Genomic DNA, 14347 nt, shown 5'->3' with positions numbered 1-14347 from the left:
AGCTCGCTCGCAACGACCACCTTCCCTCCTTCCCTTCCCTCCTTCGCCTTTCCTCGTTCGTCGTTCGATGCAGCCACCTCAACCAAATCCCGCAGCAGTAGCACCAGATCCAAGGAAAGTTCAAGCCGCAGCTCAACAGCAGCAGCAACAGGTTGTGAACAATCCTGTACCAGCTCCTCAACAAGACCTCTCCGTTATCTTGGTTACAGCCGGATGTGAGCTCGACTCTTCTTCCCTTCCCCTTCAAAGAAGTCCAAGGTGACTTATACATACTCTTTTCCTTTCAGATGACCATACGATCAAGTTCTGGGAAGCGTGGTCTGGTATCTGTGGGAGAACCATCACCGCAACTGATTCAGTGAGTCTCGTTTCCTTCTTCCCTCCCTTGCTCCGTCTACTCTCGTCTTCGTCTAAGAGCTAGATCACTCAGAGCTGATCCCTACCATCAATCGCTTTCTCTGTACTCTTCTCCAACAGAAACAAGTCACCCGTTTAGCCATTTCTCCTGACAAGAAGGTCCTCGCCGTCGCAGGACACACCACCGTCAAGTGAGCTCCTCTTCTCTTCATCTTTCTTCTCGCTTGGTCGTTGCTGGGACTGGTTTGAGAAGTTGGATAGGAGGATAGAGGATTGTCTTCTGGTCTATCGTGTGGGAGAGACATAGGGGATGGGGAGGGCTGGCAGGAAACGTCGAGCTCTCCGGAACCGTCAAGTCGAAGCTCACGTCCTCTCCTCCTTTGGCTGACTCTGTCCTCTTGCTCTTGATCGCAGACTCTACGACATTCAATCCACAACCAACAACAACCCTGTACGTTGATCTCTCGTCTCCAGATCTCGTTTCTTGTAGACGCCTCGAGCTCAAGCTCACCATCTCGTCTCCTTCCTCCCTCATGCCTCCCTTCGTCCAGATCGCGACCTTCGAAGGTCACACCGCCAACATCACCTCTCTCGCCTTCCACTGCGAAGGAAAATGGATCGTCACAGGTTCAGAAGATGGTTCCCTCAAGATCTGGGACACACGGTTCGTTCTCTCTGCCGCTTCTTCCTTTCCTTAAGCTCCTTTCGCACGAGCTCACCATCCCCTTCTTCCCTCGTGTTTCTTTTTCCTCCTTCCTCCTTCCAGGACCTCTCACATACAACGAAACTATGATCATCGATCCCCAGTAAACGATGTGGTCATCCATCCGAATCAGGGAGAGCTCGTTAGTTGTGATCAGGACGGGAGTGTGAAGGTTTGGGATCTGGCGGAGAACACCTGCACGCACGAGCTGGTGAGTCGTTTCTTTCTCGATTTCTTCGAGCTACACTCTCAAGAGAACATCCGACTGACACCACTCTCGATGCTGCTCGTTCCTTCTTTCTCTCAGGTGCCAGACGCAGACGTGCCGATACGTTCTGTGACGATCGCGTCAGACGGATCGATGCTCGTCGCTGGAAACAACAAGGTCGGCTCTTCTCCCTTCGACTTCTTGAGCTAGTATTCTCGTCACTCTTCTTTCTCGAAACTGACCTCTTCCTTTCCGTTTTCTCTCGCTCCAGGGAAACTGCTACGTCTGGAAGTTCGAACCCGGATCCGACACCGACCTCCAACCCGTCACCATGTTCCCAGCTCACACAAAGTACATTACCCGAGTGCTTCTTTCGCCGGATGTCAAGTACGTGCCTGGTTTCGTTCTCTCTTCACTCGCCTTTCGTCGTCGTCTGGACGTCAAACGAGCTCCGCTGACGATCTACTTTCGTTCCCTCTCCGCCTTCTCGTTTCTCTCACAGACATCTCGCTACGTGTTCAGCAGACAAGACCGTCAAGATTTGGTCGACGGAGAACTACGAGTTCAAGCTCGAGAAGGTTCTCGAGGGGCATCAGCGTTGGGTTTGGGACGCGGCGTTCTCTGCGGATTCGGCGTACCTCGTTACGGGTTCGTCGTTTTCTTCCTTCGTTCACCTCTCGTCTTCTTGAGGCTGATCAAGCCTTTATTCTTGTTGTTATTTTCAGCGTCGTCGGATCACGTAGCTCGTCTGTGGGAGCTGGCAACGGGAGAGACGGTCAGGCAGTACAACGGTCATCATCGGTGAGTCGTCTCTCGCCCTCTCTCCTAGTCTCTTTTTCCCTCGAGCCATCAACTCACGCTCCATTTCGTCTCTCTCCTTCTCTCGACCCAGAGCTTGCGTCGCCGTCGCTCTCAACGACATCAACCTCGCCTGATGATCTCGACGCGTCGCCTCTCTCTTTTCCCTTCACGATCTTCCAACGAACCCACCGCCTTCTCTATACCAGCTTGCTCTTGGCTAGCATTATCTCTCGTTAGGCTTGAATGTTGTATGCCATAGGCCATCCGAATGATCTTGGACTTTGTCGACGAGGAAAGGTGAAGGTGCGCGTCAACGAATTGAAGCGGGAGCGAAGTCTTTCCTCTCTTCTCTTCTCGAAGTGCAGGCAAAGAGATACATTTTTTTAACCGCTAGTACGAATTCGATTGCAGCTACGAGGCTCAAAGTTGAGGTGAGATGAGGTCGCATTGGGGAGCAGCTCTGTTCGACGTGTGTCTCTTCTCCTCTTCCTTTTCGTCAAGCGGGTCAATGTATGTAGGGCTACAGTACGAAACCCATGCTTCGGTTGATGACCTGAAGACCAAGCTTGGCTTAGAAGCACTCTGCGATGATGAAGAAGCGGTAAGAGAGTCAGCTTCTGAAACGCGTCGTCGAGAGAGAAGAAGACAAGGAGGCGATCGATTCTTCGCTCCCCTCAGGGCATAAAGGGTTCAGAACTCACTCTACCGATTTGAGCTATCCGGGCGTTTTGACATTTTTCAACAGTCTGAGCTGACATGACGGTGGAGTGGACGGAAGTGAGCTTGGTTCTCAGAAACGGACGCGTCGTCTTCCTTTCCCTTTCATTCCTTCGTTCCGTTGTATACGCCGTTGCCGCGCTTCTATCCTCACACTTTCCGCTGTGTTGGATTAACATGCTCTCTTGAGAGTATTCCTGAGCCGGAAAAGCTGAAGTATCGGAGAACAAGCGGCAGAAAGGAAACTGAAGCGACGCGTCCCGGCGTCCGGTTTCTCGTTTCTCGTTTTCCCTTCGCAACTTGCCTGCCCCAGACTGTGTCTCTCTTCCTATATCGTTCACCCGTCACTCTCAGATTGTTTCTGAGAGCAGCTGCGGTGGATTCCTCAGGAACTGGACACGCTCGGCTTCCTCTCCTCCCCCTCCTCCCTCCCCTCCCCTCCCCTCCCCTCCCGTTCCCGATGCTAGTTGCTATCTTCTGCTAGCTACTGCTATAATCTCGCTGCAACTTTTGGGCGGGAAGGGTCGCGAGGCCGATGAGCCTTCGTCAATTTCGCCCACCAACCGAGCAGGCGTTTATCTTTGTCACATCCGACGACGGACCTCCTGACTGGAAGAGACAGACGAGCAAGAAGCAAAGCTATAGAGAATTGGTTCACGGATCCCAGAGTCCATACTTGACGAAGGACTCCGTGGAGGGCAACGACACCCGCCTCGCTCGACGCGTCGACCATCCTTCGCGTCTTTCTCCCCCCAACCTGTCTTCCCTCTTTTCGAAACCAACCTCCACCTATACAAAGCTTGATTGCTTCCGCACCTACCAACAAAATCCTGAGCCTAAACCCCCTAGCAGCGATACCATAGAGGCAGGGAGAGCAAAGACTCACAATCCTTCGATCCGACCACGCAGTCCTTCCACTTTCGTCACTTTCGGGCTTTCCAACTTTTTGTCTGCTGCATCTCCAGTCTCGAGCTTCAATAACCGCACACAATGGCCTCTCAGCTTTCCACTCGAGGTAGTTTCACTCTTCCAGCTCGTCTGCGTCGTGAGAAATTGCTCGTCGCGACAAGGGGCCATCAACGGAGCTTCACCACTCCCGGAACCTGTATCTCTTTACTCATGCAAGCAATTGTCCCAAAAACTTCAGAACATATGAAATGAAACATCTGCTACAACTCAGACTAGTTCTCGGAGCTCCTGCGACTCTCCTTCGTCCGCAAAAGTTCGAACGACGCGTCCGACTCCGAAACAACTTGGAGCGTCCTAAAAACGGCAGTTTTCGAGCGGCAGGTTCATAAACCCACACCAGGACTGCTGACATCGAACCCTTTCTGCTATGAAACAAGTTTCAGCTTGAGGTTTGTGTGACTTCGTCGAGTGTGTTGCGAGAAAGGGAGATCGAATTGGAGCGGCAGTCGTCTCGCCGTCGGGACGCGTCTTGTCTCGTTCGCTGAACCTCACCCAACTCTCGGAAGCTGACTTGCGAGTAGCTGAAATGATTTAATACTGGAGTTGCATGTTATCGTAGTCGTCGAAGCGAGGTTTGAAGACCTGTTGAAAGGAGAGGAGGAAGACGCGTCAGGGGAGCTGCGTCTGCACAGGGAACATGCGAGGGAGAGGGAAGGAAGAGAACTCACGTCTCGTAAAAGTTCTTAGAAAAACAAAGCTGATGAAGCGTCGTTGAAGCTGACCGTCGATGAAGACGTAGCAGAGATCTTCAAAAGCAACCGAGTGAGCCTTGAGTCGAGCGCGGAGCGAAGACGAGGCACCCAACGACTCACAGAAGGAACGAAGGCATAACCCGAGATCGAGGCGCTCGTGGTTGATTGTTGTTGAGGAGGAGAAGAATGGAGGGAGTTGGACGAGGATCGATCCGACGAAGACGAAGCGAGAGGAGATGGAAGAACGAGATCGAGGAGGTAATGGGTGGATCGATCGAAGGTGATCTAGTAGATGAGTCAAACATAAGGTGTGTCAGATAGCGAAAAGCTGGAAGCGAAAATAACGAAACTCACCCGTCAACCGCTGCTGCTCCTCTCCTTCTCCTCCAACCTCGCCTTCTTCTTCCCTCTCCACCGCGCTTTCTTCCTCTGAGCACTTGTCGGCACCTTCGAGTCTTCTTCCTCTTCGAACATCGTCCCCTCCCTACTCCCAAGCTCCATGGTCTCGGTCTCCTTCGGTGACTTGACTTCGAAAGCAGCAGCAGTCGGGTCCGGCTCCAAACCGAGAGAGGTGGGCACGACGGGAGGTAGAGAGGATTGTTTGAGAACTGGGGATGTGGGAGCGGAGGAAGACGTGGCTGGATCTGCCATGGGACCTGGGGAAGGCGGATCGAGGGAGGGAGAGGAGGAAGAAAGTTGTCCGAGGGAGGTGGAGGACTGCTCGCTCTCCTTGCGCCTGAGTCGCCTCTTCTGGCCCTTCGAAAGTCCGGTCTTGTCCGAAGACGAAGTCGATACCCTGTAATCCGCTTCCTGAATCGGGGACGACTCCGGATTCGACATTGGGGACGGAGAAGGGGTTGAGATCGACAAGGAGAGAGATGGTTCATTCGACGGCACGGACGGCGGCGATGATGGACTGGGTTCGGGGGTGATGGGAGGCTCCGGAGTTTTGGAAGAAGAGGAGAACGAGGGTGAGGTGGTGAGTTCTTCGAAGTGGGTTGAAAGGGCGCCGAGGAGGGAGGTTCGAGGAGGAGGAGGTGGAGGGAGAGACGCGACGTAGCCGGGAGCGAGTTGGAGATTGGAGACGTAGTCCCAAACGAGAGCGTGCTGGATACAATCAACGGAATAGAAAACGAGTTGGAGTCAGTATCAGCTGGAAGGAATCTGGAAAAGAGAGTCAGGAAAGAGAACGAAGATGGGGACAACGAAACCGAAACGCAGACGTACGGGAGGTTCCAGCAGTTCTTCGAGTCCCAAACCTACTCCCTTTCCCCACGAGCAACTTGAGGAGGGGTCCGTCAGAGTCCCAGCGAGATGGAAACTCTCGAAGTCCTTCAAAAACCACGTCCACTGCCTCCAAAGAGCTCCCCACGCCCTCGCCGTCTCCTTGTCCGCACCAGCGACCGAGAACTCGGCAGCCATCCTCAGCACATCTCGAAGCTCCGAAATTAAGAGAGCGTTCTCGACCGCGTCATCCGCTAGTCCAGCGATTACCCTTAGGGTGAGGGGAAGCGACGACCTGGGCGAGTTCGATGCGATGGACTTGGTGAATTCGACGAATCGAGAAACCTTCGAATCCTGGATGGCTTGTTCGGATGGAGGAAGGATACAGGAGGAGCAGTCGCAATCGAAGTGAAAGATCGACTGTAGATATGAGTGCCGCTCCTTCCGAGTCCGAGGAGATGGCAGATAAGAGATCAGGATCTCCGTTCCAGCGAAGATGGGAGCGATCGCGAGCAGGTCTGCAGAAACGATACGAGGAGTCGGAGGAGACAGAAATCAGCGGCGATCTTTCCGAAGAAGTCCTGGTGAGATCGCTCAGCAGAGAGAAGGAGAGTTCTCGAATGAGAAGGGACGGGAGGGAGAAGGAAAGAGAGCTCACGAGCAAGGAGACCTCCATCTTCCTTCCTTTCCCAGACGACGATGGCGTTCGGAGAACACGCATGATTCACAAGACTAATCCTCGGAAGATACGCAAGAATCCCTTCCCTTCCGAATCGGGTGAATCCAGGTAATCTGGCCATGATGGGGTCGGAATCGGAAGTGAGAGGAGGGAGGAGGAGAAGCTTCGTTCGTGTATCGAGGGAAAGGTGGCTGTTTCGCAGAGGAAAAAAGGCTAGGTCAGACGAACGAGCCCGAAAAGATCTTGTAGCCTTCCTTTTCATTTTTGCTCACGAGAGATCAACATGGCCGGATGAAGCGTCGAGCATCAAGGACGGCTCCTCCGAGACGAGGGTCGTTCCTCCAATGACATCCTTCCTTGCGACGAGTCCTTTCCCTTTGCCTGGGATCTGAGTGACTCGGTAGCCCTCCGAGAAGGGAACTGACGAGAGATGATCGAAGGATGGAGAAGGACCGGAGGAAGACATCGCTGAGGACGAGGGAGTCGAGGTTGGAGGGAGGGAAGGAAGGAGCGAAGTGAGCTCGAGCTTTTCTGTCTTGACCCTCCTTCCCTCTCTCTCTCACCAAAAATTCAAGTGACGAATCCCTACAGTAGGATCTTCGTGATCTCTAGTTAGATAAAGAACAAAAAAGCGAAGCTGAAGGCATATATTTCGTGGGCGACATTCGTGAAAAGCTGGTTGTGAAACAAAGGGACGAAAGCGCGTGCGAAAACACAGATACAACGGAGGAAGGAAGACAGAAGATATGCATGATGAACAAACAAGCTAAGCGAAAGAGTGAGACTGAGAAGGGTAAGCAAAGATGACAAAGACTAGTAGAAAGTAAAAGAAGAGAGAAGAGGCGAGAGACGAGAGAAGCACGCAACGACGAGAGTAGCAACATAAGTGAGACAACAGAGCGATGGTTCGAGACGGTGGAGGAATGGAGGGAGGAGTGAAGCCGAGGAGCATCGAAGGAGTGATCGGAGGTTTGATGCCGAGGTTGTGGTCCTGAGTGGGACGGAAACGACGCGTCAGAACGATCAAGCCTTTTTCTTCGCCACGAAACAAGAAGCAAGACGGGAGACTCACCGAAAACAAACTCATCGAGAAACGGTCAACGTTCCGAGATCCTCCTGCGCGACAAGAAATGGCGAGAGTCAGGGGGAATGGACGAAGTCAGCGTCGACGTTTCGAAGAGAGGGAAAGGGGAGAGAAGCGGGTGCGACGAACCCTTTCTTTCCCTTTGGCGCTAACGACTCGGCGAGGGATTGAAAGCTTCGTCGAAGTAGATCTGTGAACAAGCGTGAGGCCGAGAATAAGCATAGATTCGGCGAGGAAGGAAGGAAGGAAGGTCGACTCACGTTGACGCAACCGAATCTTCCTCCTCAACCTCGGAAGCAAGACCAGCATGCTCGGAATCGGCGTTGCCATGCACCTGAGCAAAGAGAAAAGAAAGGAGGTTGAGGAAAGAGTCAGCAAGTAGAACAACGCTCGAAGAGAAGAGGTCAACACGAGAAGGGGAAATTGACGAGTGAGAAACGAACTCACCTCGAACGAAACGTTCCCCTTCTTCTTCCCTTTCGAGGCAACCAACGATCCTCCTACAGTAGCATCATCCCCACCAGCACCCTTCCCCTTCCCTTTCCCCTTCCACCTCGTCCCCCCTTTCCCGTTCTCTTGCACCCAGTCGACCACTTCCTTCAACTTGTAATAGGTCTCCCAAATCCCTCCCACTGCTGAAGTGATGTCCTCGGTCGAAGGATCCGGTTCGAGTTTCTCGAGAGCTTGAGCGGCCTCGAGGAGAGCTTGGTGGTACGGTTGGTAGAGGGGGTGTGAGAAGAGGGTGGTCGAAACGAAGATTGGAACTGAAGCCTTGGTGGTAGGGTTGGTAAAGGTTTCGGGAAGGGTGGCGAAGGGAGACTCGTCTTCCTGAAGAAGGGTTTCGACCTCTGGACCAAAGTGGGGATGGAGGAGGAGTTGGATGGGGAAGAGGACGTGAGAGAGCTCGAAGTCGGTTCCACCATTCTTGCGCCCAGCAAGGACCTTCCGCTCGTCCTTCCCAGGACAAGTGTGTCTGTCCTTTCCACTGTAAGTAAAGCAAGGGAAGGAGAGAGGCATCAGTAAGGGCGTTCCTTGCGTTGCGAGACGAGCTAGAAGAAGAACGCACCTCCTGACGATCCCGAAAAGACCACAACGGGAGCAGAGAACCGTTCTACGACCGTATGTACACCCAGTAGATTCCTTATGATGACTTGAAGGATCCAAGAGGTGGAGGATCGTCTCAAGTAGCGACTCGGTGATGCTGTAGGAGGGATGGCGGCGTCGTGCGTCGAAGGGGGCCTCTCGAGAAGCTCGAGCCTGTCACAGAAGCAGAGATATCTATCAGTTAGAGTCGATACTGATTGCTCGAGAAAGAAGGAGACTCACAGCAGCCATTCGATCCAGTTTTCCAGCGTTAACCTCGGACGCGTTGGCGGCGACTTGGAGCGCAATCCCCTCCTTTCGTCGAAAGAACCAGGTTTTGTGCTCGTCGGAGAGGGGCTGGAAGTTCAGCGAAAAGCAGATCAGTAATTCGTTCGAGTCGTCGAATCGATGCAAGAGACGACTCACTATCGTTCCGGGAGGGCAGAAACTTCCAATCTTGTTGTCCCTCATGGCAGCCCACTGCTCCTCTCGAGCGGTCGAGTTCGGCTTCCCTTGAGCGACGATCTCGTTGGCGAGTGCTGTGAGGGAAAAGAAGAGATGTGAGAATTCAGCGATGCGTGCAAGGCAGAAAAGAACGAACGACTGACTTTTAGCCTTGATCTCCTGGGAGAAGGTCGAATGAGCTTCGAAGGAAGCCTCGTTGCGGTCGTAAGCGTTGAGGCTTTGAAGAGCTGAGTACGAGGAGAGGTATCGACGGAGCTGGCAAAAACATCGAAGAAAGGCGAGCAGGAGTGAGCAAGATAGATTCAAGGAGGTCGAACGACGGGACGGTCCACTCACCTCGTCTCGAGTCTCTTGCAGAGGGACATCCAACCCAGTCTTTTCCATCTCCTTCACAATCGCAGCTTTGAGAGCTTCGGCGTCCTCGCGAGATCCGTAGGCTCCGTTCGGAGGGAGAGTTCCAGAGAGAGAGATGGCGATCTGGTTGACGTCGGCGGTGAGGAGGAGGAGTTGGTGGAGGAGGTGTTGAACGACGGGAGTGTATTTCTCGTGACCGAGATGCATGGACGGAACGTAGACGATCCAAAGTCCAGTAGCGACCTCGAAGACCATCGGAGTACCGACCTGCGTATGCGTAGACGAGGGAGGGTCGTCAGTTTGGAGAAGAGAACAGGGAACGATGAGGACGAACGAAGGAGATGAACCGTTTCTCCGCTCTTCCCGAAAACTCGTCCCTCAGCCTCGCATCCATGTACTCCAGCACTGGCTCAGCTGTTTCGAGGGACGGCGAATTGAAGAAACGGTGTACGATGGGGATGTTTGGTAAACATAATCGGCCGTTCTTGAATCCAGAGAAGAGCTGGAAAGGAACCAATGTCAGCGAGAGAGAGAGGCTCGACCGAAGAAAAAGACAAGACTCACGATGGCGGATTGGCCAAGGATGAGCCGAGGTCGAGTGATGAATAAGTATCGAATGAGAAGGATAATGTAGATTCCATATCCGATGTGACTGTGGGGAAAGGGAGGGGGAAAAAACGCGTCAGGTCGAAGTCGACGAGGCGAAGGAGACACGACTTACACGAAGACGACGGCCCAAAGGTCAATGAAAGTCCCATATCGAGCAGCGAAGATTGAACGGTCGAAGTCCTGGAGGGTGAAGTCGAAGGGAGGCATTCCAGCTTGTCCGGCTACCAAGTCTGCGAGGAAACAATCGAATCTTCGAGAGGGAGGGACGATCAGATCAGCTTTTTAAAAAACGAGTGAGACAAGGTTAACACTCACTCCGGACTGCGACCTTGAATCGGGCCAAAGTAGGTACCGTCGAAATTTCCGTCCTGAAGCGGGTAAAGAGAAGGGCGAGGACAGGATCAGGAACAAGATCGATTGAGAAGAAGACGCGTTCACTCACCATCAACGTGATGTCCTTCCCCAACCTCAGGTACCGAATCCCTCCAAAGGCATCTTGAGCAGAGAGAGGGACGAAAGATGAAGCGAACAACTTGGCTGCTTGGATTGCTCTCCTATCGATGGTCTCGTACTTGAGCTGCTTCGAGATGAGGACGGACGAGTCGACGTGCTGGCAAGCCTTCTCCACCAGCTCCTCGAGGTTTGAAGGCTGAGGAACCTCCGGAAGGACGTAGTCTCGGGAGACCTGAGAAGAGGATGAACAGGCTTGAGGTCAGTTGGAGAGGCGAAGGCGACGGACGAGAAGAAGAGACTCACCTTCTCAGTGAGCTCGAGCAGCGGCCGAGGAAACTGAACGAATACGGCGGTAGAGGCTCCGAGAGCAGCGTTCCAAGATACCGTTCCGAGAGTCTGTATGAGGAGCTGTTCCGTACGACCATCCTGGGAGTTGAGGCGTTGGAGCTGTTGGAACGAGAGCTCGGAGCCGTGGAGGGTCGACGAGGTCTTCTCGACCTTGAACGAAAGGAAGGGAATCGAGAAAGTCTTGAAATCTGAGTGTGAAAAAAAAAAAAAAAACAGCTGTCAGAAGATCAGTTCGACATGTTGTCGACGCTCGAAGAGAGGGAAAAGGACGAACGGTGGTCCTGAGTGAGACGGTTGATGACTCCTCCTTGAGCGCCTCCGTCGTCGGCGATTTTCGAATCTGAGGCGAGCCGTTCAGCGGGAGTCGACGCTGTAGAGCAGTAATTGATACAAAGTGAGTCAGCTTGGAGTTCGAGAGAAAGAGGCTTCCAACGGAAGGGGAAGAGGAAGGTCACGAACCGAAATGCACTCCGAAGTAGTGCTCTCCGACCTCGTCCTCGTCTTCAAAGTCGAGGAGACCTTCCAACATGGCACCGTAGTAGACTTCTCCAGCGGGCTTCGAAATCTGTTGGACAAAGGGTGGTCAGCTAAGTCTTTGGGTCGGAAAAGAGAGGTGAAAGACGAGACGAACTGACCCTCAATTTCGAGATGACGGCTCGCAAATCTCCGGCTCTAATCACCGACTCTCGAAGGTAGTGTCCGATCCAGTTCAGAGGGAGACGATCTGATCCGATTGTATCTTCAACGAGAGCGGGATGACCTCCGACCTTGGCGAGAGGATCGACGGAAAGGAGGAAGAGAAGGTGGACCGTTTCGACGGCTGCTGGGGAGAAGTGGGAGAATCGCTGGTAGGTAGAATCCGTTTCCTCGATGGGCTTGAGATGGTTTCGGAGGAGTCGACGGTTGATGAGCTCGAAGAGTATCGGAAGGAGTTCGAAGTATCGCTGAGGAAGGGACCAAGGAGGACAGAGGTCAGTTTCGACGAGAGAAGGGAAGGACGATTTTGGACTGACCTCCTTTGTGATCCCTTCAATCTCACCGATGAACTCCAGCGGATGATCTCCCAGAAGCATCTTGACGTCGTCCTTTCCAGCGACCACCAGCTCGACTCGTTCTGCTACCAGAGGTTCCAACGCCTCTAACGCCTCCTGCTGACGTCGGATCCTGTCCTCCTCGTGCTCTCCTGAGGCGTGATGGTCTTTCCTCACTTGTCGCCTCCCCTGAGCAGAGGGGTCGTTGGGCTGGTGGCCTCGTTTCCAGTGATCGAAGTTTTCGGGTTGATCGACGTCGACGAGCTGCGAGAGTGAAGCGAAGCAGAAGAGGTCAGCCTCGCTCGACGCGTCTACTCGCTCCCAGTCGAGCTGCAGCAGAGTGATGGAACTGACGAGAGAAGCGTCGTAGACCTCATCAGAAGAAGATGGATCCTCGTTGAAACTGTCGTCCGAGGACTGTAGGGAAAGAAGATCGAAAGGTGCGAGTCAGCGAGCGTTCGAGACGAAAGCAGAGTGTTGAAGTCCTCACCTCGTATTCGTCCGACGCATCGTCCCTCAGCGCAAGCTGTGACGAAGTATAAAGAAAAGAAGGCAAGATCATCAGTATTCCGTTATGAGCTCGGTGATTGAAGAGGGAGAAAACGAACCGAAGGAACTGATCGGGGATCATGGTTGTCCAACTGATCGTCAGAGGAATCGAGATCCATCGAATCCGCGTTCTGTTCAAGTAGAGAGTAAGAAGTCGACGATCAGCACAGTTCGAGGGAGAGAGAGGGAGAGAGAGAGAGAGATCGGAGACGCGGCGAAGGACGAACGATTGATTCTCCTCCTCGTTCGAATCCTCGAGAACGACCACGGCTAGAACCTTCTTCCAGGACGTCATCTCCGTCTCCATCGACGAGAGCTCCCTCTTCTGCCGCTCGAGCCCATTCTCGCTCCTGATGTTGACCGTATCCGAGCCCACTGACGAACGACGGAGGACGCGACGACCTGGTGACTTCAGCTTCGGTCGTTGAGTCTTCGAACTGAGGAGGAAGACGAGAGAAGGTGGCGAGAGGGGAGGATACCCTTGGTTTCGAGGTGGAAGGGAGTGGTGGGAGAGGTCGATAGTCGAGGCTGGGAGTCGGAGGATCGAACGAAGCGGAGGACATCGAGTCATCGTCGGTGGTGAGGCCTGGAGCCGAAGTTGTGGACTGAGATCGAGGTCGGTGAGCGTTGGGTCGAGATCGAGGCTGAGTTCGAGGAGGAGGTGGTGGTGGAAGATGTGATGAACGTCGGTTGGCGTCCTCTCTGCCTCTGCTTGATGATGATCCCGCTGAGAGAGAGGCGTTCGACCTGGGTCTCTTGCTCGGCGGAGGAACTGAGACGTGAAGAGATGTTCAAGAGATTAGTATCTCTTAAGCACATAATTGCCCGAAAAGGAGGAAGAAAAGAGGGTAAGATGGACGAACGCCTGGGAAGATCGTCGTCCTGATCTGACTCCGAGTCGTCTTGTCTTGTTGGAGCTCCTCCTAGAACAGGGAAGAGGAGTTCCAGCGTCGAATCTGTGCAAAGTTTCAAACAACCGAGAGTCAAGTAAGCTCCGAAAGCTCGTCGACAAAGCTCGTCGACCTGTTTCGTGCGACGAAGAGGAAGAGGAAGGCGAGAACTGACCGTACGCGACTCCTTGCTGCCACAGGCTTCCCATCGAAACGAGGGTTCGTCCATCCAGAGTCTGAAGCCTCGCAAACGCAGGAATCATTGTCCATTCCAAGCGGTCCTCCACCTGAGCGAAGAGGGAAGCGAGGGTATCGGAGCGGTCGATCTGAAGCACGAGGGAGGAACCGCTGGGGACTTTGACGAAGATCGGGAACGACGAAGAGGAAGACGAAGGAGAGAGGCTTGAAGAATTGGACGCGTCGAGGGTGGATGAGACTGGCACTGTGAAGAGCAGGTTGGTTTGAAGTCAGTGAGAGAAAAAAAGGGCAGGCGAACACGAGAAGAAAGAACGAACAGGACATCATGGTGGCGAAAGGGGAAAGGGCGGATGGGGTGGTACAGTGGCGAAAAATCGAAAGAGGAAGAGCTGTTCAGCCAAGAGCAGGCTCGCTGGAGGACGAGGGAGTCGTGTTCTAGTGGAGAGGAAGATAGAGAGGAGAGGGAAAGGGAAAGGAGGTGGGGAGTGGGAGTGAGGGAGTGGTCGTCGGAGGGAAGGAGGGCAATGCGACCTCTTCTTCCCTTCCTTCTTTTTCGAAAGTAGTTTGATCCCGAACGCGATCTTCCCCTACTCCTCCTTTTCCTCCTTTCCCTTCTTTCATCCATGAACTCACCTCAAGACCTGCATCAAACTCTACTCTCAACCACGCGTGCGAACCCTCCCAATCCATCCAAGCCCTCGTCCTCCAGTCCCCTCATCGGTCTCCCCTGGGAGTCGAGCTCATCATCGCTCCTCCCTTCCTTCCTCGTCGTCGTTCGGGACCGCTTGAAGATCGCAGGCTGCTCCAATCGAGAGAAGATGGTTGGAAATGGGTAGGAAGTGTGCTGATGAGAGTTTTGGGAGTACCGAGGATGGAAAAATATCGGTGGAAGGAGGGAGGGAGGGAGGGAGGGAAGGAGAGAGCTCGGCTGAG

General features: G+C 53.5%; 4 protein-coding genes across 4 annotated transcripts; 1 reads left to right on the top strand and 3 right to left on the bottom strand.

Moving 5' to 3' along the window:
- The first annotated feature begins 16 nt into the window (after positions 1–16).
- LST8 (TOR complex subunit LST8) lies at positions 17–2590 on the top strand. Its single transcript, XM_076637628.1, has 11 exons — positions 17–215; positions 288–358; positions 478–548; positions 772–808; positions 909–1021; positions 1124–1271; positions 1368–1445; positions 1540–1655; positions 1771–1916; positions 1994–2069; positions 2161–2590. The coding sequence occupies exons 1-11, from the start codon at positions 68–70 to the stop codon at positions 2201–2203; spliced, it is 1047 nt and encodes a 348-aa protein (XP_076501182.1). The 5' UTR covers positions 17–67; the 3' UTR covers positions 2204–2590.
- Positions 2591–4286: 1696 nt separating this feature from the next.
- Positions 4287–6816, bottom strand: BDY24DRAFT_411133 (SET domain-containing protein; the record flags this gene model as incomplete). Its single annotated transcript, XM_076642890.1, has 6 exons — positions 4287–4337; positions 4568–4732; positions 4895–5554; positions 5675–6189; positions 6330–6541; positions 6623–6816. 6 exons carry the CDS (start codon positions 6814–6816, stop codon positions 4287–4289), a joined length of 1797 nt encoding a protein of 598 aa, XP_076501181.1.
- A 5125-nt stretch (positions 6817–11941) lies between these two features.
- BDY24DRAFT_7927 (uncharacterized protein) lies at positions 11942–13103 on the bottom strand. The gene is made up of 3 exons (XM_076645148.1): positions 12554–13103; positions 12132–12457; positions 11942–12041 (listed from the first exon to the last, which is right to left on the bottom strand). Exons 1-2 carry the CDS (start codon positions 12895–12897, stop codon positions 12154–12156), a joined length of 648 nt encoding a protein of 215 aa, XP_076501180.1. The 5' UTR covers positions 12898–13103; the 3' UTR covers positions 11942–12041; positions 12132–12153.
- On the bottom strand, positions 12680–14161 carry BDY24DRAFT_7934 (uncharacterized protein). The gene is made up of 4 exons (XM_076645149.1): positions 14048–14161; positions 13392–13658; positions 13190–13282; positions 12680–13098 (listed from the first exon to the last, which is right to left on the bottom strand). Exons 1-4 carry the CDS (start codon positions 14059–14061, stop codon positions 12894–12896), a joined length of 579 nt encoding a protein of 192 aa, XP_076501179.1. The 5' UTR covers positions 14062–14161; the 3' UTR covers positions 12680–12893.
- Positions 14162–14347: the final 186 nt, after the last annotated feature.

The sequence above is a fragment of the Mrakia frigida genome, assembly GCF_051309035.1.
Source record: "Mrakia frigida strain ATCC 22029 unplaced genomic scaffold BDY24scaffold_1, whole genome shotgun sequence".
Taxonomy (NCBI): Eukaryota; Fungi; Basidiomycota; class Tremellomycetes; order Cystofilobasidiales; family Mrakiaceae; genus Mrakia; species Mrakia frigida.
This window is presented reverse-complemented; position numbering and strand designations above follow the sequence as displayed.

Coding starts and splice junctions, on each gene's coding strand:
- BDY24DRAFT_7934 (XM_076645149.1), bottom strand. Junction 13,283..13,391: donor GCAGCAAGGAGTCGCGTACG/GTCAGTTCTCGC, acceptor AACTTTGCACAG/ATTCGACGCTGGAACTCCTC. Junction 13,099..13,189: donor GGACGACGATCTTCCCAGGC/GTTCGTCCATCT, acceptor TTCACGTCTCAG/TTCCTCCGCCGAGCAAGAGA.
- BDY24DRAFT_7927 (XM_076645148.1), bottom strand. CDS start 12,897: ATGACTCGATGTCCTCCGCTTCGTTCGATCCTCCGACTCCCAGCCTCG. Junction 12,458..12,553: donor AACGAGGAGGAGAATCAATC/GTTCGTCCTTCG, acceptor CTACTTGAACAG/AACGCGGATTCGATGGATCT.
- LST8 (XM_076637628.1), top strand. CDS start 68: ATGCAGCCACCTCAACCAAATCCCGCAGCAGTAGCACCAGATCCAAGG. Junction 1,917..1,993: donor TTCGGCGTACCTCGTTACGG/GTTCGTCGTTTT, acceptor TGTTATTTTCAG/CGTCGTCGGATCACGTAGCT. Junction 2,070..2,160: donor CAGTACAACGGTCATCATCG/GTGAGTCGTCTC, acceptor CTCTCGACCCAG/AGCTTGCGTCGCCGTCGCTC.